The following is a 25440-nucleotide window of genomic DNA, read 5'->3' as shown; positions in this document are numbered from 1 at the left end:
CCTGTAGAAGTCTTCTATTTAGGATATAACATTTTTACATATACAGTCATGGGAACAAGAAAGTACGCCCACCTTCAATTCTGTTATTTATTTATTTAATTATTTATTTTATTTTATTTTTATCAGGGCTTAAATAACGATTGTGTGGTCCTCACCAACTCCTGTAAATTCTATCAGCAAATAAATAACCTTCGGTGACAACAACAACAACAAAACACACAACAGATTTCAATATGTAGTCATTTTTCCCCAAAAAATGTAAACCAATATTCAGAAACCAGGTTGGGAGGAAATAAATAATACACCCTTCCTACTTCTACAATCATATAAAAGCAGAAGATTTGGCAATTTGCTGTTTTGGTGCACTCAGGTATGTGTCTACATCATGCCAAGAAGAAAGGACATCAGCCCTGACCTCAGCGACACAATTGAACAAAGCAGCACATTAGAAAAAGGAGGAACCCCCCCATGAGGTTATTTGTTTATAGAAGTTAGTGAGGACCATACAACTGTTATTTTGACCCTGACAAATAAAAACAGAATTGAAGGACTGTGTACGTTTTTTTCCATGACTTCCCGGCCACTCCTCTCCTTCCAACAATTCAGCCAAAGACTTGAACATGGTTGTATAATATCTCTCTAATATCTTTAGTATCCAGTTTTAACCATCAGTTGTAAGAAAACTGGATACACTTGAGAGCTTCTTTGTAAGCTATAAGGTTCTACATTGAACATGGGACAAGTAAAAGAAAACAACAGTTCTTGGTGTATACTTTTTCTATTTTTATTTCTCTCTTTCTTTTAAACCACATTTTTACAGCTCATAAACCAACTCATCTATAAGTTTGTTTTAATAATGATTGACAGTCTACTCTTTTCAACCCCAAGCACATTAGTGCCACTTTATAATCAGAATGAGCCGTTATCTAGAAGCCAAAGGTTTTCATATTTAACCTAAAAAAAATTCAAGTGATAAAAACTGCTTGTAAATTAATATCAACAGGAACAAGCTCCCAAAAGCAGGGTTAGTTTGCATGCTCCAAAATCTAGTGGAAAGCCTTCCCAGAAGTTTGAGGTGATTATAATAGGAAAGGTGGACTAAATCGGGAATGAGGTGTTTCAAAAAGCACATATGGGTGTGGTGATCAGGTGTCCACAAACTTTTGGAGAAATAGTGTGTAACCGATGATTGCAGTGAACATAAATGGGAAATTATGCTGCTTGTGGTACAGAATAGTCGCTAAAGCTTTTCTCTTCTGTTTTCACTTCCAGAATATCTCATCATCAAAGCCCTCAAATCTCAGTCCCCACCCCAACTTCCTTACAGAAACCTGTACACACTATATTGAAACCCACATCAGGTTTTTAAGTAGAGTCCCTACTCCCCTACACTCCATCTTCATGCCCAAGACTCATGAAATACATAACTAGACATAAATCATTGGAGTACGTATCTGCAGCCACCACACGCCCATGTTAAATCACTGGGCGCTCTTGAATGTAAACAGACCCTTCTCGACCAGTCATGTGACTTTGTCTACGTCAGAGGTCACGTGTTTATGACCGTATCGGTTTAAACCAGGCGTAAATATAATACTTCGAAAAAAATATATTTTCGACACATGTTGTTAATGCACCCCCACCCCCACCCCACGTCCCTCAGCATGAGTACTGTTCTTTTACAGATATGTACATCAGCAGTACACATACGCTCAACCATGAGGCTGAATTCCAAAATCAATACACTACATAGTGCACTAGATAGGGTGTAAGCGCCAGTATTTCCAACCCAACTCAGGGGACCTATATAGGACGCGGTGTGTGATTTGAGATGCGGCCATTGGCACGCCTGATCTCATTAACTCAATGTCTGAAGTTCGAGGAAGTGTCAAAATAATATTTCAAACGAAGCGTGAATCATGGACAAGCTTCGGCGAGTTTTAAATGGCCGTGAAGACAATGAGGAACTTGGGCTGACGGCGCAGGTAAACTGTCTTTTCATTTCCAGCCACCGACTCCCTTCCACGGAGGTTTTGTTTGTTGCGTATCGTTTCAAAGAGCCAGTGGCTTGGCTAATGGTGGCTAACGAAGTTAGCATACATTCTGCAAACTAATTATTACTTTCCTCCAACTCTCTTAACATATTTATTGATAATATATTAGTTCGTTTGCCTTCGTACGAAGAACTGTTATCTTTATTCAAACCGTGGGGGGAAAATCATATATCAGTATGTCTGCGAGTTCCTTCAAGGCCGAGTCTCAAACGACACTTTCTTGAACATATTGTACACTACCTAGTCCTATTGTAGACTACATAAATGTCGTCGTTCTATACCCTGTGAAGTGCTGTAGTGGAGGGAGGAGGGCGTTGTTTGGGATACAGCTCTGAACGTTTACAGGATGGTGATCAATCTGTAGATGAAATGTTTATACACAATGCGACCTGTGAGCTTGGTCATGCACACCAATTGTTTTGTAACTCGAGTGAAATTAAAAGTAAAAGCTGTTCAGTTAGAAGTAATTGGCGTTTGTTTGTTTGTTTTATCGGTGTTACTTTGTGTTACATATTCTGTAAAGAGACCCTCAGTGTTAGAAAGGCGTTAGCTAAACTGAAACCATAAACAAACAAACAAACAAACAAACAAACAAATCCTTGGCTCACCTTTCAGGTTATATCCTTGTGTATAGTCTTTATGTCTGTAAGAATGTGTGTTTTAACTTTACAGCTTATTTGATCTTAAAATGCATATTAATTACGTTTTTGTACCAAATGTTACATGCTCTCAGAGGATGGATATTGTAAGGTAAGGTTATTATATTTTAAGTGGATTAAGTGGTTTGGAAAATCTGCTAGGGTGGCTTAGTGGTTATCACATTTGCCTCAAAAACCTGTGGGGTCGGGGGTTCGAATCCCACCTCCGCTCTGTGAGTGCGGAGCTTGCACGTTCTCCCTGTGCTGCGGGGGTTTCCTCTGGGTACTCCGGTTTCCTCCCCAGTCCAAAGACATGCATGGTAGGCTGATATTCATGTCCAAAATGTCCATAGTGTATGAAGGGGTGTGTGAATGCGTGTGTGAGTGTACCTTGCGATGGGTTGGCACCCTCTCCAGGGTGTACCCCACCTTGTGCCCGATGCTCCCTGAGATAGGCTCCAGGTTTCCCCGTGACCCTGAAGGAAGGATAAGCAGTATAGAGGATGGATGGATGTTGAAACCAAAGTGATGTACAAGAAATATAAAACAGAATTCAAACGAATTAAGAGAACAAAAACCAAATATGAGACCAATGAAAAATGTACACCCTCAGTGAATACATAAAGAATACAAATAAGTCTTCGAAGAGGATTTAAACACAGAATTGTCCGTAGTGTGCGATTGTGCCCTGTGATGGTTTGGCACCCTGTCCAGGGTGTCTCCTGAGTTCCCTGGGAGTGTCTCCAGGCTCCCTGAAACTCTGCGTAGGGTAAGCGGTATTGGAAATGGATGGATGGAAAAATCTTCTCATGAAAACATAAGCTCTCCAGTGAAAGCTGGCTTATGAGAACTCCCGAAACTTGTGTTTATAAACCTTCCAATTAACACAGGAACATACTCTAAAATATTGACTAACACATCTGAATGTTATATTAAGTTTTAAAAAAAAAAAAAAAAAAAAAAAAACGCTGCCTAAAAGCCACCGGAATTTGCTGATCAGTCCAAATATCCATGAAGAGATTCTTTGTCATCCATCTATATGTAAAGCATTTCCAGCAATGTCTTACGATCACTTCAGAATCCAGTGTGTGATACACACACAAACCTAATACTCTTGCTGTGAATGTTCCTTTACTTATTATGATGTTCGTAGTGTCGGCTTTCTGTGGTGTGTTTGTGTCCACCAATTTAATTTTGAACGTGTTGTCGATGTGGAATGATACAAGCATATTAGTCCTGTGCCGTTGCAGTCGTGCTCATTATGTTTTATCCCTAACCACTAAGAGCAAAGTGCTGTTAATCTTGGACGAAAAAGGTGGCAGCAAAATAAGAAAAAAAACTGAGCCAAAACACGTGTCGTGGATGGATCATTGCTGTTAAAAACATTAGCATGGCCACCTTTTTAATACTGAACAGTGAGCTATGATCACATTTTCCTATGTAAGTCTATAAATGCTATCATTTACTTTTACTGAGAGAGAGCGAGAGACCTGAAGTTTTCTTAGTCGTTACAGGATCAGTTAGTTGTGTTACAAGTAGTCATGTGACCTAATGCTTAAACAGGACTTATGCTTACAGTTGCAATCAAAATTATTCATCCCCCATTGCAAATCAGGTTTATTGTCAAAATGTACAGACTTTCAGCTGTTTTGCAGTAAACAAATCAAACAATAGCGATTAAAGTAGTTCAACAAAACGAGTGGTTTCCCCAAATTCAACTGAAAATGCAACTTCTCCAGTTTCAAAATGATTTAACTCCTTCATGGCAAGCACCTTTAGTACTTAGTAGCGCACCCTTTTGCTGTTATGACCTGCTGCAAACGAGCTGCATAGCTTCTGGCAGCGTTCCTGAGGAATCTTATCCCATTCCTCATGAGCAATGGCCTCCAGTTCAGTAATATTCTTGGGTTTGCATGCTGCAACCGCCTTCTTCAAATCCCACCAGATTTTTCTATGGGGGATCAAGTCAGGTGACTGCGATGGCCCTGTAGAATCTTCCAGGACGACTTCTGCAACAAGCCTTGGTTGAATTTGAGGAGTGCTTGGGATCATTTGTCCTGTTGGAAGGTCCAATGACGCCTAAGCTTCAGTTTCCTAACAGACATCATGACGTTTTCTCCTAGGATTTCCTGAGACTTCAATGAATCCATCTCGCCTCCCACACACTGCAGGTTTCCTGTGCCAGAGGATGCAAAGCAGCCCCAGAGCATCACCGAGCCACCACCATGCTTGACTGTGGACAGTTCTTTCTTCATTGTTCTTCCTCCAGACATACCGCTGATCCATCGTGCTGAAAAGTTCCAGTTTTGGTTCATCGCTCCACAGAACAGAATCACAAAACGTCTGTGGCTTATTTATGATTTTGAGCCATTTTTTTGTGCTTTTGGGTCAGTAGTGGTGTACGTCTTGGAATTCTGGCATGGAAACCTTCTGTGTTTTAGTACCGTCCTTACTGTGCTCACTGAAACCTCAGTGCCTGTTACCACCAAGTCTTGCTGCAGGTCTTTTACAGTCACTCGAGTGTTTTTCACAATCTGCCTTCTCAGAAATCTGGTTGCAGCCATCGTTAGCTTCCTTTTTCTGCCCCATCCAGGTATTTCCCTAGCCAGTTCAGGTCTTTCATGTGTTCCAGCTCAAGCACACCTGGTGCAACTAATGAAGTCCTTGAATAGTTGCATCAGGTGTGTTTGAGACAACGCCTGTTTTTGCATATTTGTGCTGTTGTGAGGGATTCTATTAAGGGGTTGAATAATTTTGAAACTGAAGAAGTCATTATAAGTTGCATTTTCAGTTGAATTTGGGGAAACCACTTAAAGCATTCATTGTGTTGAACTATTTCAGTTGCTTTTGTTTTGATTTGTTCATTGCAAATGGCTGAAAGTCTGTATATTTTGACAATAAACCTGATTTGCAATGGGGGTTGAATAATTTGATTGTAATTGTATTTTTAATGCTGTTTAAAACAGATTAGGTCTACTTTAATATTAAGTATAGTAATATTTTGCAGATAAATTTAAACAGATAAAATAAAATTCATAATTTCAGAGGAAATGGATGGTAATTCGGCTTTACTGACGATACATTGAAATACCCGGCTGATCAGGCAAAGCTGTTAGTCTCTTGTGTTATACTGTGCCTGGTACGTCTTGCACAAACAGCCTTTATTTGTGTGCAAATAAGATCACCCACACGGTACACTAGGAGAAGGAAAAAGAAAACTCAAAGTTGTCTGTTCAATTATTGCAGTGCTGTTCATGAATCATCAAAGATCTACAGCTTCTTGTGAACCCCTGGGCTTTCAGTTTCACAGAGTGCTGTTGTTGGGAACAGAACCGAAATCGAAATTTTAGGTTTTTACTGATTTGTTTCGTTTGTAAAAATGTTTTGGAACGTACAAGATCTATACATGTTAGTCTCGCTTTAGTCACGGTCAGCGTGTTTTCTAGCGAAAGGAACAATGTGATATCCTGCCATTGTTCCCCTCAGGTCCTGGATGCCTCCACGCTCAGTTACAGCACGAGGATCAAATGGTTCGTCATATGCTTCGCCTCCGGGATCCTGTGCTCCATACTGGTGAGTAGTTTTCCTAGAACCTATAAAACTAAGCATTCGAATGAGGGCTAGCACAGTGAGCAGGTGGGGGGGGGACAACAAGAAAAAATCTATCATTTACCAAAATTAAAATGCATCTCCCAGTTTAATGCAGCCGAGTCATAAGTGAAAGTGCAGAATAGTTTCTCACAGCTCTCAAGGATATTTCATTCAGGAAGTAACTCGCTACTGCTGGCTGGTAATGTTCTTACTCCATATCTCGGCTCACTCTTTGCTTTCTTCCATTCAGACCTGCAAACCATTGCTCATTCTGCGTAGGAGCGCTTCATGTTAACATTGCTGTGGGTTACCATTTAAAAATACACGTTATTTGTCCGATGAGTCTTATTTGTCATGAGTCATAGCTGTTTCTGTTTTTAAAATACAGACATACAAATTATTGTAAAGTTTATGTGCACACTTGCTTTCTTCTTATTTTAGAAACAAGATGTTGCATAGAGCGGTTCAGTGGCAGCTTTCTTCCCCGAGCTCCTGGTGGTTACCATAAAACCCCATAAATACATGCACTCCAGTTTCTGCCCTAGATAAGTGATTTTATGAAAGTACTATACCAAAGAATCATTTGTACTTTTGAACGCCTGCCGTGATGCCATAGCCCAACCCCCACCCAGAACACAACACGCACTTGGTTTGTAGGCGTGCTGATAACGGATAGCTGATAGTTCACACCATGTTAACCACCCTGCTGTGTGTGCTCTCACAAGAACATGTAAGACTGTCCATCAACTCCTGGTTTCCTGTAAAGGAAGTGTATTTGCTCATATTTAGGCAGGGTTATTGTGTTTATAATAACAGCTCGTTCGCATTTTCTACAGCGGACGCTCCACTTCAGATAAACCTCATATTAAACCGATTAAAACAAATGAATAAAAAATGATTTAACAGGGAAGCATGTATAATCAATGATCTGTTTTGTGGAAGTGTTCTCCAGTTTCAGCCTCTTGTGAAGGTCAGTATGTTTAGAGCAGTGCAAATACTGAATTGTTAAAAATAATAAAGTTAAAAAGAACAGAGTTTAAAAAAAAATAAAGCTTGGATGCCACTAGGTGGCAGGATTTAACCAATATCCACATCATTTCAGTACATTGCTATCGTTTATTCCACAGTAATTAGTAATATCACACTAATCAATCAGTGTTGTTTTGGCAGATTTATTTTTACACTGTTGTATAGTAGTATCTTCATGTATTGGTACTAAGTGTTTATTGGATAACATGATTTTGTTTTTGGACTAAACAGGGCACTGCACTACTTTTCCTGCCCAAAGGAATGCAGCTGTTTGCAGTATTTTACACCTTCGGAAACGTTGCAGCTCTAGCTAGGTAAGGTGTGTGTGTGTGTGTGTGTGTGTGTGTGTGTGTGTGTGTGTGTGTGTGTGTATATCTATCTTAAAAACATTGTGTGTACTCTTTCTGACCTTGTTCTTCTGTCCCAAGTTGGGCTCATGCTTAACTTCTCTCTTTCTCACTTTTGAATAGCAACACCTCCTCCTCCACCACCACAACAAGACAGTGCTACATAGCACCAGTAGATTTCACCTCACACTTTGTTTGTAGACATGAAGCTTGCCCTACAGCGGCTGTCATGGCAGTTACCGGTAGAGGCTTTAATCATTAATGCACAGCCTTTACATGACTAATCCCACATGCTTCTGTCTGTCAGTTCAATGACAGTCTGTTGTTTATCCACTTGGTTTGTTACTGTTGTGCAAATGTACTAAAGTATGCCAAGCCCACCTCTATGTGGAAACACTGTCCTTTTAATGCAAGCGACTCGGTAATATGCGATCTCTGCTCTCAAACACCTGCATTTCTTTATAAGGCCCACAGTACTCCCTATTCAGTATTCTGTTACATGTGTGTCTTGTGTTTCTGAGATTTAGGCTGTGAACTTTGCCTGAATAAAGCGGCCAGCACAGATCACGCAAAACCAGCTTGATTATACTACTTCCATTTTAGCCTTACACCAGAGTTATGCAATGTATTAAATTGATGCAGTGTTGGTGTCCTTTCACGAGAAATCGGCAAGAAGAATCACCCACCCACATGTATTCAGATCGAGACAGTGTCCCCTTGGTTGTGTGAAAAGTAAGACAGGCTTCCAGTTGAGAGCTTGGATGCACAGTAGTTTGGGGGGTTTTTTTTGTTTGTTTGTTTTATCATCTGCTAATGTTTTTGGGTTGCCATGAGATCCGGGACATCAGTCCTGTTCAGCATCGCACAACCAAGCCTGTCTGATTTTCTCAAGTCACAACAGGATTACAGCTCTAGCTCTGATCTTCCCGTTATAGCGGCTGGATTTTTCGCTGTGACGGAGCCTGTTTTGTCCCAGTTTCTTGTGCCGCTTTGCTCTTTACCGGCAGTCATAAAACGAGGCGTTAAACAAAGTGTGACTACCCCTAGTTAGCATTTGAAACAGATACGATCCCAATTGAGTTTGTTAGTTCCTCGGCTCATCTGAATACTTTTTAAGGCATGAGTGCTAAGAGTTCAAACAGTGTGTCTCTTCTGTCATATTCCCGTACAGCGCTGGTTGTATACGTGGCCCAAGCTGGAAAGCTGCACCAGCCTGTTGGGATGGCACTTCATAATCAGTTATGCAGGAACCAGGAAGAGACCTAATCATTAACCGGAGTCAGAACGCATGAAAATGCCCCAGAATTTCCCTGGCATCCATAATCACTGTACCTTGGTTGTTGTCAGCACTCTCTGGGGGGGAAAAAATTGTACTAAACTGTTTAAATCCACAGGGGTACATCATTTGCATTTCCAGTATTTATCTTGCGTCTGAATAGGTGAATATAATAGAGGTTAGATTTACATTTATTCATTTGGTAAATGCTTTTATCCAAAGTGATTCAGTCGAGGCAGTATATAATCTGTTTGACCCCTCATTGCATTCACCACATCAGACCTCCCGACCTTCAGCCTACCCATTATTTTGTAGTAGTGCCACATTTTAACATCACTCGAAAATACAGCAAAAGAATCTTTTTTTTCTTCCAATAAAAGTGCCAGATGAACCAATCTGCATCTCAATTTGGAATGATTGACAATTGTGTAGGTACAGTGGTGCTTGAAAGTTTGGGAAACCTTTAGTATTATCTATATTTTTGCATAAAACATGATTGGATTTTCACAAAGTCCTAAAAGTAAACCAAGAGAACCCAATTAAACAAATGAGACCAAATTATTTTATTTATTTATTTATTTATTGAGGAAAATGATCCAATATTACGTATCATATGAGTGGGAAAAGTACGTGAATCGATAAGTTTAGTTAATTTGAAAGTGAAATGAATCGGGTGCCTTCTCTAAAAAGAGCATTGCTGCTTGGCTGCAGTTTGCTAAAGATCACGTGGACAAGCCAGAAGGCTGTTGGAAAAATGTTTTGTGGATGGATGAGGCCAAAATAGAACTTTATGGCTCAAACAAGAGGGGTTATGTTTAGAGAGGAAAACCCTGCGTTCCAGCATAAGATCCTTATCCCATCTGTGTAACATGGTGGTGGTGGTGTTGGTAGTATCATGGTTTATGTTACAGTAAATGGAGGATGTTTTGAGTTTGTTTGTTTTGTTTTTTTTGCGTTATGTCTTCGCTAGTATAAGCCAATTATATTGTTGACATTAGCCCCCCCCCCAAAAAAAAAAGGCTTTACCATGGGATTAAATAGGCTTAAAAAAGTATAAAATCTAACACTTTACAAATAATTTTAATGGGAATGTGAGTAAAATATTATTTGCTTTCCTGCACCAGTCAGAACAGACGTGTTCAAATATGGTGGTCAAGCTCTAACGTATACAGGATTTTTTTCAGGTTCTTAAGGAAAAACCTTAGTTAAGATGTAGACACCTAGAAAAATGTACGTGTGTGTGTGTGTATATAGGCACGCAACATATTTTGCCTAGAATAGGACAAAAAGTGTGCATGTAAACGTTCCAGTTACAGCCATGGAGCAGTGAGTAAACCTGTCCAGTTATAAATATGCAGACATAATATTTGCTGAGACAGGCGCTGCCAGAAAAGTAAATACAGGAAGCATTGCACTGGACAGTACTGCTGGACATTCTGCTCCTTTCATTAGGCTTAATAGCACAGCATTATCTTCCATGCTGTCTTGCTGTTCATATTTTTGCCTTTACATTTCACATGAGCAAAATTTTTTTGTAAAGGAACAGTGCTCTTAATCTTGTCTTCTCCGAGGTCAAAGATGTGACGTCTCTGGTCTGGTGGTGTAGACATTTTCTCTTTAGTGTGATGCATGTGACATGCCCGCTGCTCATGCATTAGACCTTCACTAATCTAATATATGCCTCAGTTAGTCTGCTTGAGTAACACACTTTGGAAATCCTCAGCCCTCAGGGGACTAGACTGGTACCGTTCCTGTTCATGTCAGGAGAGAGAAGGGGGGGAGCAGAAATCTCAGTCATGCTCTTTAATCTGATTTTGTCTAATATTGAATTACAATTTTGGGTGAAGTTTACATCCATCACCAATAACACTCGAATGAATTGTGAGCTAGGTGCCTCAAAATGCATGTTAGAAATACATGTTTGGTATTAAAAAAATAATAATAATAAAGTGTAATAATTTTTGATGAAAAAACAGATGGGTGTTAGAGGAAAACCTGGTATAAATTAAGTGGAAAAACCTAAGTGCAAATGCTCATAGACGGGTGCATGACAAAATTAAGCATGCCCCAGTTGAACCTTGATTTCAGACCAAGGTGGCAAGAAGGAAAGATCAAAGTAAGGGGTTCATAATCAGAGCATGAACTTTAGGCACAAAGACTGCACAGCTGGCTCATATTTTAGCATGAACTGTGACAATCTAAATGTAGATCTATGGAAAAGACATCAGTAAATAAGTTTGGGAATTGTCCTCAGAAGCAGGCCTTCCAGGACTGTGATGTTAACACATTAGTGTGATATCAAAGGGAATACAGGAGAGTATCTGTTGATGAAACATTTCCATCCTCATGGGAGTGGTCTTTTCCAGGATGACTCCACCCCCATCCACACAGTACAAAGGCTCAAGATGGAAAAAATATACATCATTAAACCATATGCTGTGATTTTGACAGTAACAAGTAATCTCAACCCAATTGAACAACCAATGGGACTCTCCACCACCACCATCATCAAAACACCAGCTGAATGAATATCTTTTGGTAGATTAGTGCACATCCCTCCAGTAAAGAGACGGGGTGCATTGAAGCTGTTTTGGTGGCTCGTGGTGGCCCAATACCTTACTCTGTTTACTTTACTTGATCTTGTGGTACATTATCATACCATCACCCCCCCCCCTCTTTTTTCTTTTTTGATAAGCTTGTATTTTACATCTGTTCCCTCCAGTACCTGTTTCCTGATGGGCCCACTGAAACAGCTGAAGCGCATGTTTGAGCCGACCAGACTCATAGCCACCTGTGTTGTGCTGGTAAGCCTGAAGCTGTTGACTGACTAGTACAGTATCTCACAAAAGTGAGTACACCCCTCACATTTTTTAAAATATTTTATTATATCTTTTCATGTGACAACATTGAAGAAATGACACTTTACTACAATGTAAAGTAGTGAGTGTACAGCTTGTACAACAGTGTAACTTTACTATCCCCTCAAAATAACTCAACACACAACCATTAATGTCTAAACCACTGGCAACAAAAGTGAGTACACCCCTAAGTGAAAATGTCCAAATGGGGCCCAATTAGCCATTTTTCCTCCCCGGTGTCATGTGACTTGTTAGTGTTACAAGATCTCAGGTTTGAATGGGGAGCAGGTCTGTTAAATTTGGTGTCATCCGCTCTCACACTCCTTCATACTGGTCACTGGAAGTTCAACATGGCACCTCATGGCAAAGAACTCTCTGAGGATCTGAAAAAAAGAATTGTTGCTCTACATAAAGATGGCCTTGGCTATAAGAGAATTGCCAAGACACTGAGCTGCAGCACGGTGGCCAAGGCCATACAGCGGTTTAACAGGACAGGTTCCACTCAGAACAGGCCTCTCCGTGGTCGACCAAAGAAGTTGAGTGCATGTGCTCAGTGTCATCTCCAGAGGTTGTGTTTGGGAAATAGACGTGTGAGTGCTGCCAGCATTGCTGCAGAAGTTGAAGGGGTGGGGGGTCAGCCTGTCAGTACTCAGACCATACGACGCACACTGCATCAAATTGGTCTACATGGCTGTCGTCCCAGAAGGAAGCCTCTTCTAAAGACGATGCACAAGAAAGCCCACAAACAGTTTGCTGAAGACAAGCAGACTAAGGACATGGTTTACTGGAACCATGTCCTGTGGTCTGATGAGACCAAGATAAACTTATTTGGTTCAGGTGGTGTCAAGCATGTGTGGCGGCAACCAGGTGAGGAGTACAAAGAGAAGTGTGTCTTGCCTACAGTCAAGCATGGTGGTGGGAGTGTCATGGTCTGGGGCTGCATGAGTGCTGCTGGCACTGGGGAGCTACAGTTCATTGAGGGAACCGTGAATGCAAACATGTACTGTGACATACTGAAGCAGAGCATGATCAGTGTGCAGTATTCCAGCATGATAACAACCCCAAACACACCTCCAAGACAACCACTGCCTTGCTAAAGAAGCTGAGGGTGAAGGTGATGGACTGGCCAAGCATGTCTCCAGACCTAAACCCTATTGAGCATCTGTGGGGCATCCTCAAACAGAAGGTGGAGGAGCACAAGGTCTCTAACATCCACCAGCTCCGTGATGTCCTCATGGAGGAGTGGAAGAGGACTCCAGTGGTAACCTGTGAAGCTCTGGTGAACTCCATGCCCAAGAGGGTTAAGGCAGTGCTGGAAAATAATGGTGGGCACACAAAATATGGACACTTTGGGCCCAATATGGACATTTTCACTTAGGGGTGTACTCACTTTTGTTGCCAGTGGTTTAGACATTAGTGCCGGTGTGTTGAGTTATTTTGAGGGGACAGTAAATTTACACTGTTATACAAGCTGTACACTCACTACTTTACATTGTAGCAAAGTGTCATGTCTTCAGTGTTGTCACATGAAAAGATATAATCAAATATTTACAAAAATGTGAGGGTTGTACTCCCTTTTGTGAGATACTGTATGTGTCTAACTGCACTGCCAAAATGTGATTTATTTATTTATTTATTTATTTATTTATTTATTTATTTATTTATTTTTACATAGCTGTGGTTTGCCAAGAAAGGGCTAACATCTGTAGTACTTTGACCCAGACTACAGTTTCATACCTCTGCACTATGAGCCTGGAAGAGGAAGAAATAAAAAATAAGAGTTGAGAAGGCATGAAGACCTTGCAGGAGCTTGAACCAACTTGACACCAAAGGCCCAGTCATTTAATCCCCTTAGCATTCAGCATAATGAGATTGAGTTTAGACAGCTCTTATTCATATGTACAGTACTGTGCAAAAGTATTAGGCACCCTATTTTGTGTACATCTTTGTTACAGATTTTTATTTTATGACTTCTACTTTACTGAGTCGGTACAAAAAAACATTTTAGATTTCAAAACATTAGTTTTCCAGCACAAAATGAAATGTTACAGCAAAAATGTTTGTCAGTAAAGAAAGCAGCATATTAAGTGGTAAGAGACACTTTTCAGACAGAAAACATAAGGAAGGCTGCCGCATTTTGCTGCAAAAAAAAAAAGTGTGTATGACAGTCAAAGTCTCCAGAAGAACCGTGGCTGCTTCTGCAAGATGCTCAGTAAAACTTCCAGCTCATTTCCTTATAAAACTGCACCAATTCTACCTGAGACTACTAATTGTTTTTTTTTTAAGCAAAGGGTCGTCACACCAAACTTTGTTTAATTTATTACTGTTTACTGCTCTAGTATTTTTTTTATTAATGTGGAAACCTTTTAATTTCATTATTTTTGAAGGCATCTTTGCTCTACAGCAATTCTTTGCATGTCCTTAAGACTTTTGCACGGTACTGTATATCTACTCATTACACACACTCATACATTGCCGGAGCTGGGAAAACCATTGAAGGAACATGAAAATAATAAACTGATTAAGAGCCTTAGTGAGCTTTCAGATGTTCTGTGGAATGCTGCAGTGAAGGCAAAACTCAACTGTGTTGCATCCCTGTTCTTTTTTTTTTTTTTTTTTTTTCCTGTCTTTTAAACATAATTTTACATTATTTTAAATATTATTATACATGCACATTTAAACAATCGTAATTGTTCACGTTATAGCAAATACCATGTATGATGGTAAGTATCCCTATCCCATCTCTACACCTTAATCATCAGTAAGAAATGCCAGGATCTTTTTATTAGAAATCCGTGTCAAATCTATCTCAAATAACTAGGTAACTGCTAATAATGTAGCTTGCATTTGTCCCAAGAAGACATGAGTGGGATTTCAATATCCGTTACTTCATTTTATATTGCCATATTCATATACACAGTCACTTTTTTGTGGTGTCAAAAATGCAAATTATAACATGGACAGTTTTGGTTGTAAAATCATCGTGAAACCGTCGTGAAGTCCTTGATATACATACACCAGTGTCTGCTTTACAATAAATTAATCTTGTATTAATGTGCGAGGTTCTGCCTGAAGCAGAAGAATTGTTTATTGTAAATATTATTAATAATGAATGTCGTTATTGATTTAACTCTGGATCCCCCCCGCCCCCCACCTCCACATATTGTATTTGTCACTGTTTTTTTTTTTTTATAAAAGCGTTAAGCCATGAGCGGATGTATTCGTGACCTTTTATCGCTGGTACGGGGATTTAAAGCACTCCGCTTAGTCTCCTAGTTAAGCACACCCTTGCCTCTGATAATTGCTGCTTTTGAGTAAAGGCTGTAACTCCATTTCCAGCCTCTGACTAGGAAATGCCCCCTCGACTCTAATGGATTGTAGAAATGGAAATTGAAAAATCCTAATCAAGCGCTCGGGATGGTCTCCTCCACCCCGAGTTCAGCAAGTGATGTCAAATCAACATGGCTGCACACAACCTCAGAGTAGTAAATAAAGGTGCAATTCTTACCTTTAAATGGGTTCTAATGTGTATATACAAGTATTTACTTTAGACCAAACAACATACAGACATATTAGTATGTTACATATTTAACACTGGCTGTACAGTTCAATATTTTGTGTAGCTAAGTATACATTACTTATCACAGTTGGCTGGCTAGTTTGTTGTTAACAAAAGACAAACATGTAGGCGTCCCTGTTTTTTCCCCCTACATTGTAGGGAATGCATGGAAAATGAAAACATTTGGTAGAAAATTATGTAATTCCGAGTTTATAATTTCCACTTCTGAGGTAAGTTGAATGCAGCAAATAAATAAATAAATAAATAAAAGTAAAGGAATTTTTTTTTTTTTTTTTTAAAATCACTAACACATGCCCTTTTGTGGCTTATCACTTTAATATACTATATAAAAGAAAAAAATGTTTTTATCAGTACTAACATCAGCGAAGTTTACTAGCTATCTTATGAGTAAATAATTTCCATGTACTGGGTCATAGTGCATTCTAGGACATGACCGATCTAAAGCCATGGAGCTTATTTAGTAACAGTAGAAAATGAGCTCATATTTAACACGTGGATTTTTGATCTGTTAACTAATTTGACCCAAACACCAATCAATACAGTCAGAATCTGTCATTCAAAAAGTATTAACCTTTTTCACATTTTTGAATTCAAGGATACTTTATAAGATTTTAGCTGTTAAATGCTGTTTCATTCTGTTCTGTTTATTTTTGTTGTTGTTGTTCTCTCCAGCTGTGCCTTGTCCTGACCTTATGTGCAGTCTTTTGGGTAAGCAGCTTTATGTAATTCATCAGTTTATCAACAGGGTCGACTCAATAAGGTTATACTAGAACTGTATGATTCTGTAATTAACACTTTGCAAATATAAACACTCTCATAACTGTGTTCCCTTTTTCTGCGTAGTGGAAAATCAAGGGGCTGGCTATCATCTTCTGCATTTTACAGTTCATAGCTATGACATGGTAAGTAACATGGTGCTGATAGTTATCCAAACCTTTGACTTGTATATGTTTTTTGACTAAAAATTAATGAAGGGCTTTTATAGAAATGTGCAGATGTTTATTAATAACTTCAACATCTTCCCTTAGTCTTTTCTCAGTACAGGGAAATGTGTTAAATTGAACATTCCATCCCAATGGGTAGACTAATGGGTTTTCCTTTAAGAAAACCATTACAAACGTAACTGTGACTCTGCAAGAAGTGAGGAGTTTTCCTCAAAATGTGCACACGTGTTCTTGTGCATGTGTCAGCTGAGCCTGCACTATCCAGTTAGGGAGTAAAGTCACATTCAGCCACAGTGTGCCCTGCAGCTCCAAATCAACCTGGCATTGACTTCCTTTTTCTGTCTGGACCACTGCCATCTGTGAGCTCCTGCGGCTAACTGTGCCTGATTCAGCTTTAATTAAGCCAGAAAGGTTGCTATTAACCGCATGCTGTTCATACAGGCAACAGGAAATCAAGCAAATGAAACTAAAAATAATCCAAGGTGAGGGACAGGATAGGCAGAGCATGCCCAAAACAGTATAAATGCACACACATAACAGGTTCGACTGGTGCTGCCTATTGCTATCCAAAATATACAGCCAAAAAAAGCTCTTTAAGCAGTGGTGTAATTGAACGGTGATCTCAAATTATTGGCACCCTGGGTATGGATGTTTTTATTTTGTTTGTTTTTGTTGGGTTTTTTTTTAACTTAAAGGTTATGAAAAATGTCTGTGTTTATTTAGCTTAATCCCACACTGAAAATGAGAGAGGTTTGAGAAATCTACCTAATTGTAATTATAATATATAATTATAATATAATCTAATTATATTCTAAAGTATAAACTATTTTTTACTCTTAAGTAGTCACTCTTTCACTGGAGTATAAATATAACGTGACACACAGGCCAATTTCCCTTAGTCATTCATCAACATGAGGAAGATAGGGAAAATAGACAAATGAAATAAGACACACATTTTTTTTGAACGTTAAAAATAAATAAATAGCTACATGACTGAAAATAGCCGTATCCACTGTTAAGGATATAATTAAGAAGTTTAAAAGAACCAGAGTTGTGATGAACCTGCATGGGAAAAGTTCACAGGGAAGAGGGTGGATAATGAGGCAGAAAATTCTCCACTGACAGTTTGCAGAAGATTGTAGTATTTTTGGGTCACCAAGTCTCCAAATCTACAGGTAGACCATTTTACTCATCTTACTTTAAATAAATATGAAGGGGTGTGTTCACTGGCTAACTGCACTGCTGCTGATTTGATTGTAGGGCCAATGTAGGTGAGAAGATGTCTGTACAGTAGAGAGGACTAAGGATTGTCCTCGTTGTCTTCTTTGTCCATACCGAGCGTTCCTTTTGCCATTGTTAATTTGGGGGGGTGTCTAATAAACTGTACCCTGTTAAACTAGGCTCCTGTTAGGCTTGGGAATAAAGCTAATCTCGGTTGGTATATCCTGACCCTTTCTGCTGGCTGCAGTCACACCACAGCCTGCTGGAGCATGAGAGACAAATGACTAACTTTATTTGCATTCCTCACCCTCAGCATGCGTGTATGGGGACCTGTACACACGTCACTGGCCAAGACTTTATTGCCAGTGCAATTGTCATCATCACTGACGATATGTTCTCTTCCTCCACATCCTGAGTCATATCAGGCTAGCAGACAAGTGCCATCACCCTGGCAACTGCTCCTTGCTCACACACACGCACACACGCTTGTGCCAACACCAACCTCACACTCGCACAGAGATGTGCCATTTCATAAGAAAGAGGGTACAAGCCTCGAGTCTGCTCATGTGTGGCAGTGAGATTCCATACATGCCTGGATAGCACAGTCTGTTAATATACTATCTAGCATGCACTGCATTAGATAACACTTGAACGGTTCTTTGAAAATATTTAACCAATTCATAGTCTCCTTAAATGTCTCTATGTTGAAACATTGAGTTCTTTTGTATTTTTTTTTATGATAATTATTAAGTTAGCATAGTTATAAGTGATATTACCTTTTATAACTGCAATTTTAGTACAACCAGGAAGTGCTGTTAATATGATGTAAAGGGTTTCAAATCTCTACTGGCTTGAATTAATTCGTACAATGTTATTTATTTTTATTTGTGCCTTACGGTTCCGTATTTTGTGTTGTATGCTCTTAAGATTCGGTCCGTGCTGTGATCGCAAATGAGTCCTTGGAAATCACGTTATTGTAGAAGGCGTCTCTGGTTGCAAAAAGTTCAAGAAGCCCTGCTGTGATGGTGTTTTGAACTGCTTAATTTTGGGCCTATTTAAGCCTGTAACCTTATGTCATCCCATTCATTGGAAAGCCTTGAATAGGTTATGAACCACTAAGCATTGTTATCGTATTAATGATGATGCAATTGATTGTTTCTTATCGGTTATCTCCGTCTCAGTTTATTTGTATTATAGAATTATATAATGCTATATATATGTATTATACCCATGTGCTGAATATCTTTCCCTTAATGTTAAATTGAAGAAAATGCATCATCTCTTCTTTTTCTTCTTTTTTTTAGGTACAGCATCTCATACATTCCTTTTGCTCGGTAAGCTGAAACAATTCTCTCAATGCTATACGTATGCTTTTGTGTCTCGGTGCCTTTTGGCTTAAAACAAAATTGATTATTATATAAATATTTGCCCCTGTTGTCAATCAGTGGTTTTCAAAGTGCAGATAAGTGGCAGCTAAGGCTTGAGAATTACCTTTATATCTCTTAGCGCAGTGTTTTTTATATTTCTAATTCTATACACACTTCAGCCTCCTTCTTACTCCACATTTGCCAGGTAGGTCTGTGCTGCAATATGTGTCAGTTGGCAGACGAGATCAGATATCAGTACTTAATTCCAACCCAGACTGCAGAATTCCTCCAAATGTCAATGTGTAACCTCTCCTGCTCAAGCTGGGTGGTTTGTTCTGTCTGGGTAACTGAATGAAAACATGTTATTTACCCACGGCTGTTCTGCTGTCCCTGACCATATGGCAATAATCCTCTCATGGAGCATGATGGGGTGTCTGCACCATGCAAATGGCTCTGGTTTTTTTTTTTTGTTTTTGTTTTTGTTTTTCTTGTTTTTTTTGGGGGGGGGGGTGGTTGTGTTTGTTGTTTTGTGTCCTCTAGCTGCTCCTTACTTGGCCGACCCCCCCCCCCCCCCCAATAAGACTATTTGTTTATTTCCTTAATACAGAAGTCAGAAAGCCATCTTGGCTATTCTGGGAGCTCATCCAGCTGTGGACATTCCCTGCTTGTGTGTTTTGAACACACAAGCCTATATACCTGTGAAATTACATTAGCCAACTGGCTCCTTAGTTATGCTCCATATGTGGCTGTCAAGTTAGGAGACAGCAACCTATATCTGTATATGTATGCAGATTTAAACCCAAAGTCACTATGACCTAAACCAGAAGGGGTTGGTTGGTTTGTTTTGGTTTGGCTTTTGAAATAGACAATTTTACTCGACTAGCACATTTTCTAACAAATTGAGTTGCGTCTATTTCCCACAATATAGGCCTAAACAAACTAGTCATTTAAACCACTGTGACCCTGACCAGGAAGATACTAAGGATGAATGTAGGAACACTGTAACTGCACCATTCACATCCATATTAATAACGGTGCTCTATCTTTATTTTGCAAAATCTGACCACTTGCCTGCATGAAACTAAAATACTCCTCACTTGCGACACTTTTTGTTGCATCTTGCAGGATCCCAGTCCCGATGCACACGCCTAGTCTTGATGCCGTGTGAACCATTCTGCTTTGCTTTCTGAAAAAAAAAAAAAAAAAAAATTGTTCCGCTATTAAACAAAGTGCTTTGTGTCATATCTGTGCTTTGTTTATTCGCTACAAAGCAAAAAAAAAATAAAAACGGGTGTACACCCTGTAAATGTGGTGATTCCATAATTTTTACCAGGGATTGAACTTTGGGAGACAGGAAGGACTTTTAATAACCAGCATAATCAACGTGTTATGCTTTGATTTCCAATGGGTGGATCATGAGGGGGAATAAACGCATCACACCAGGCCTTCTAAAAGGTCAAGATATGTTAACAGCTTTCAAGATATTCCACATCACTGTGTTCAAAATGTAAACTGAGATAAAATGTAGGTCAGCAAACTGAATGAGCCACTTCTTTTAGTGTGTGTTAAAATAGTTTTTTGGGGTTTTTTAAAAGTCCAAGTGCTGCAGAGAAAGTGCAGTGGATGGTCTGCTTCTTGTGATTCAACCATGTGACGTTTCTAAAGTATTATTAGCTGTATGGTTGTTTAGAGTCAGCGTCCTCTTTTTATTTTTCAGGCACTTGCGCTTGAAGAGTAATTCCCATGCTATGATATATTCTTAGCAGCATCTAGAATGCACCAGATCTAAAATGCTCTCCAGCATCTGTGAGCCAGACATCTTAGAAGCTGTGTGAACCCAAGTGCCATCTGACATGGGAGCAGAATATGAATGAGTGGCTGGAAAAGAGAGGGGCTGGTTTGTCTTGTGATGATGTTTTGTTCAGCATAGTGCTTCTGTGCTCTTTTGTTGTTGCTGTGTTGGTTAGAAATAAAACACACGCTTCCCAAACCATGTACAGTTGATGGCCAGCGCAAAGCCTTTCAGTTAAGACCTTTTCATTGGCTTGTTATTGGATTAGCGGACACTGGAGCTGCATGAGCCGGCGCTGTGTTTGGAGCCGCTTTCCTATGGAGTACGATGTTTCTTGTCATCCCCACCCTCTTGTGACTGTACTGGTAGCATCAGTACTTGCTCCACGGCATGCCTTTCTTTCCATCCTGTTATGATGTGTGCCTGCAATGGGATTTTGCTTCCCCAGCACTCTGTATTCAACCCTCTGGTTAGACAACTAGTTTAGTGCTTGATCAGAGTAGTGAGATTTGTGTAGGTTTGACGTGCGGGAGTGCAGGAGGAGTCTTTGAACATGCCTTTCAAGGCTATGAAGGGATGGAGTCACCGAGAGCCCCTCCTCGTTCCTCTCCCCGCTTCCTTTTAACCTTGACATCTCTTCACACCTCCTCCCGAATGTAGAACTGTGATATAGTCTGCATAGCAACACGTTAATCGAGAGAAAAAGAGAGAGAGAGACTGAAAGAGGGGGTGGGGGAAGATGAGGATAAGGAGGCGCCGTGACCTCATTCTGCGGTTGCCATAGAGACCGTGTGGGTTACATCATCCCTCAGCCACGTACCTGATGCCGGGGGGGGTGCGTCGGTCCTTTCCCGCCAAAACAGACCGAAATAAGCAACAGATCCGCCCATCCGCGGCTAAGAATAAAGCTAGTCCAATACAAACAGCTGTGAGATAGAGGACAGAAGTGAATAAGCAACTCGCAGCAGGTGTGCATTTCCTCCCACTGCTAAATGCGATGATGAATTTTGCATATTGTGATCTGTCTGTTTTTAAAAGTTTCTTAAATAGTTTTTGAATATTGCACCACCTTGAAATTCAAATGTCGTATTCAGGCTACCAGAAGTAATGCTATTTTGTGTCTTCTCTTCCTACAGGGACGCGGTCATAAAGTGCTTCACTTCCTGTTTGAGCTAAAGCTGCTGTTCCCAGCAATCCATGTAATGTCCAACAAAAATATATGCATTCAAAATATACATAGTATATATGTAAAATATTTTATTGCAAAGATTTTCATTTCGTTTATGCTAATATAAGCCAACATTATACTTTGAAATACATCAGACATCCTCCGGATTACATATTTGCCATTAAAATAAAGCTTTACTTCTTTAGATCACTTTTTTTTTTTTTAATTTTTTTTTTTATAATGTTTGCAGCATTATAATTTGTATATTCTGGGTGAGTGAAAGGTATGTGCCCTGAAAGAACAAATATTTGAGTGTTTGTGGTGAGAAACTGCTGTTGGAAGTGCCAAAACTGTGCCTTATTTCTGTCTTAATTTGTACATTAAATTACACTTCTTGTAATAAACACGATTATTCTCTATCATTTTGGTGTCAGTCATTTTGGGTTTTTTTTCCCCCTCATACTTGTTCCTTATTGGTGCCTCACAGCTCCGGTAGTGTGGGTGCTGTGTGGGTTTCCTCTGGGTTCTCCGGTTTCCTCCCAGCTCCCAAAAACATGCCAGAAGGTGGACTGTCTACACTAAATTGCCCTTGTGCGTCTGTCCCTGCCTGTATGTTCCTGGGACAGGCTTTGGATCCACCGTGACTGACCAGGATAAAGCAGTTACTGAAGACGAATGCATGATAAATTTGTTCCATAATGCATTGGTTAACAAGTTTTTCTATGCCTTTGTTCAGATCAGAGATGTATATTCATGAGGCAGACTACAAGTCATGTATAACCGAATGATTTGATGCCAGATGTTGGTTCACGCTACATCAGCTGCCACTCACTGCACCATTCCATACATAAAGGAGATTAGCTAATATGCTTTCATGCACTATTCCCTGTTTTATCCTCTTCTTTTAGATTAAATAACATCCCTTTTCCCCCTCCATGTACTCAGTTACAACGTTGTCCTCCACTATACTGTCAGAATCTGACCTAATAACCCTACACAGCTCGCTATGGTTTTTTGTTTTCGACTTGCTTTAGGCTGATGCGCTGAGACTGCACAGCTGTGGTTGCCATGGTGACCATGTGTAGTGGGCTCCATATCGAGCGACCCTCCTCCACCAGCACCTCCTGTACATCATGGTATGAAGATGGGATGCAGCATTCAACTGTTGGTGGGATTTATTTTTCTATCCTCAGTTCATGCCTTTAGGCCAAAAAAAAAAAAACCTAGCATTCACAATTCGGTAAAGATGTGAGCACACCATCTTAACCAAACACCAGCAGCCACTGCACACTCTGTGATTAGCATTGTACATAATTTCATACTTGTGTGTCTTTTATTGAACATATTGGCAGTCTAATACCTGCTTTTGCCTTCCATTGCATCAATAATTACTTCGGGCATATAATGTCAGATATAATTACAAATAAACAATAGTTTATTTACATCACAGTTGCTGAGATATGTAATATTCATGAATAGCACAAAATTAGACTATACATTTACAATCAGTTATAATGTCTATGCTGTGCCTGACCTGAGTCATTCTTTCCTCTGTGGGGGGGAACAACACCCCGACATGTTTAATGCCTAGTTCACAATTGCTCACTGCTAGTCCTTTACATCTCTAGAGATGTAAAGTGCGTTGGGGTTTTTTTTTTTGGGGGGGGTGGTAATGGATGTTGTGTATTCCTTATGGATATGTAGTAAGTGTTTCTTCTAAAAGTATGAAAGCATATTGATTTTTATTTATAGTTCATAGTGGCATGAGGCTGTCCCTAAAGGGGGGTCTGACGTCTGAAGTTTAAATTGACTTATTCATTAGGATATTACATTGTAATACTTCTACAATAAGATGTATAATGCTTGGTAGGCTTAAAATGCATGATGATGGAATCTCATCGCCCACTTTCAGGCACGTGCCATGTCTTTGCGCTGTGGCCACGCCCCCCGTCCTTGACTCTATAAAAGCCAAAGGAAACATCCTTCCCCCGGCAGTGAAGCTCAAACCTGCGGAGAAGGAGCCTATGACTTGATACACCGAATGGCCGGGTCTTAGTTATTTGCTTAGCTGAACGCTGCGGTTTTGTTTTTTCCATAAATACGCGCTGTCGGGCTTGAACGCAGCTGGTAAGATGCCTTTTCCACCTATAAACCTTCATTCGCGGATATCGTCGCCGGGAAAAGATCTGTTCAGGAAGAAGAAACCCGGCACGAGTGGTGTTGTCCCTCCTCAGTCTTTGCTCAGTCCTAAACCGCGCGAGGAGAAGGAGACGGAAAAGGACAAACTGTCCACGTCCTGGCCTAGTGCCAATCTGAGACAGCTGGGACGTAAACCACCACCAGCAGCAGCGCAGCAGTACTCCAGCAAATTTCCAACAGACTTTTCAGTTCCAAACCTCGACGTCATGGACGTGAAAAGCTCGTGGCTGAACGCGAAACCGCTGGGAGGTTCGTGCGAAAGCGTTCCGCGCTCCAGCTCCGGGGAATCCGCGGCTCGGCGCGCCGTCGCCTACGGCAAAGAAGAGCTGGAGCAGGAGGTGCAGTTCTCCCTCAGCCTCACCCCCGAGGCCATCCTCGTCATTCAGAAGCGCAACCTGGAAAAACAGATGCTGGCCAAGCAGCAGAAGTGCTGCGGGTCGACGGACACCAGACACCGCCGGGCTTTACCGTCCAAACGCGCGCAGGGCGCATCGAAGAGCAGCACGGGCCCTGTGGCCAAACTGGACAGCTCGAACGACATCAGTGCGATCGTGAAGATCTCCCTGCTCAACGACCAGCACAAGTACGACGACGTCGAGTACGAGGAGGAGGACGGAGACGTGGACGAGACGGTGATGCGGAAATGTAAAGAGTGGCTGAAAGGCGTCGAGAGCGCAGCGGCCTTCAGCAAAGTGGACAAACTCTCTGCGCTCCCGCATCTCAAGAGCTGCTGATGGAATCCACTGTGAAAACCCACACAGGAAATGTTCCTCATAAAATGGACTGAAATATCATTTCCCCTTGCTGTAGCCTGTTGATATGGTATGGCACTGTGCGTCTGTCTGTCTGTCTGTCAGTGACTCTTCAGTTTCTTGCACACGGACGGCGATGTCGCATGCGGCCCTGTGGTCGTTTATTTCCACTCAGGTTGCGTCTAAATGTAGCGCCATTCAATCGCACTCGGATAAACGAATATGTTCATCAGTGAAGCTTGGGCATCTGCGTTCACCATGCATAGTCAAAGCCACAGGTGTCGTGCTCTGTTTGATATGGGATAGGCCTGTAGTGCGGATGTGATGCCTATGCGGTTTGGGACGCAGCCTCACACGGAGGCTTCCCACTGGCGCGACTCTCTCCTTTGTGCCAGAAATCAAAGACAATGTGACAAACTTTACAATTTAGGATTCTGTGTGTGTGTGTGTGTGTGTGTAAAAGAGTAAATGGGTTTTACACAACCAGCTTTGTACAGTATTTATTTAAAAACGTTACGTTGTGTTTGTGTTCTAGCCTAGATCTTGTCGTTTCATGTTTTTTGTTTGTTTGTTTGTTTGTTTGTTTTTTATTAAATAAAGTGTATTAAATCCAGTTCTGCATCT

The 25440-nt window shown here is 40.5% G+C and overlaps 2 protein-coding genes across 2 annotated transcripts; both read left to right on the top strand.

The window, feature by feature from the left end:
* The first annotated feature begins 1839 nt into the window (after nucleotides 1–1839).
* On the top strand, nucleotides 1840–22282 carry sft2d1 (SFT2 domain containing 1). The gene is given in 8 exon segments (NM_001200824.1): nucleotides 1840–1985; nucleotides 6179–6265; nucleotides 7544–7626; nucleotides 11658–11739; nucleotides 16046–16081; nucleotides 16217–16275; nucleotides 18843–18872; nucleotides 21834–22282. Coding segments are annotated over 8 exon segments (483 nt in total). The 5' UTR covers nucleotides 1840–1919; the 3' UTR covers nucleotides 21874–22282.
* A 140-nt stretch (nucleotides 22283–22422) lies between these two features.
* Nucleotides 22423–25429, top strand: prr18 (proline rich 18). The gene is made up of 2 exons (XM_017464470.3): nucleotides 22423–23033; nucleotides 23778–25429. Exon 2 carries the CDS (start codon nucleotides 23998–24000, stop codon nucleotides 24796–24798), a length of 801 nt encoding a protein of 266 aa, XP_017319959.1. The 5' UTR covers nucleotides 22423–23033; nucleotides 23778–23997; the 3' UTR covers nucleotides 24799–25429.
* Nucleotides 25430–25440: the final 11 nt, after the last annotated feature.

This window comes from Ictalurus punctatus, chromosome 3, assembly GCF_001660625.3.
Source record: "Ictalurus punctatus breed USDA103 chromosome 3, Coco_2.0, whole genome shotgun sequence".
NCBI classification, from domain to species: Eukaryota; Metazoa; Chordata; class Actinopteri; order Siluriformes; family Ictaluridae; genus Ictalurus; species Ictalurus punctatus.
This window is presented reverse-complemented; position numbering and strand designations above follow the sequence as displayed.

Coding starts and splice junctions, on each gene's coding strand:
- prr18 (XM_017464470.3), top strand. CDS start 23,998: ATGCCTTTTCCACCTATAAACCTTCATTCGCGGATATCGTCGCCGGGA.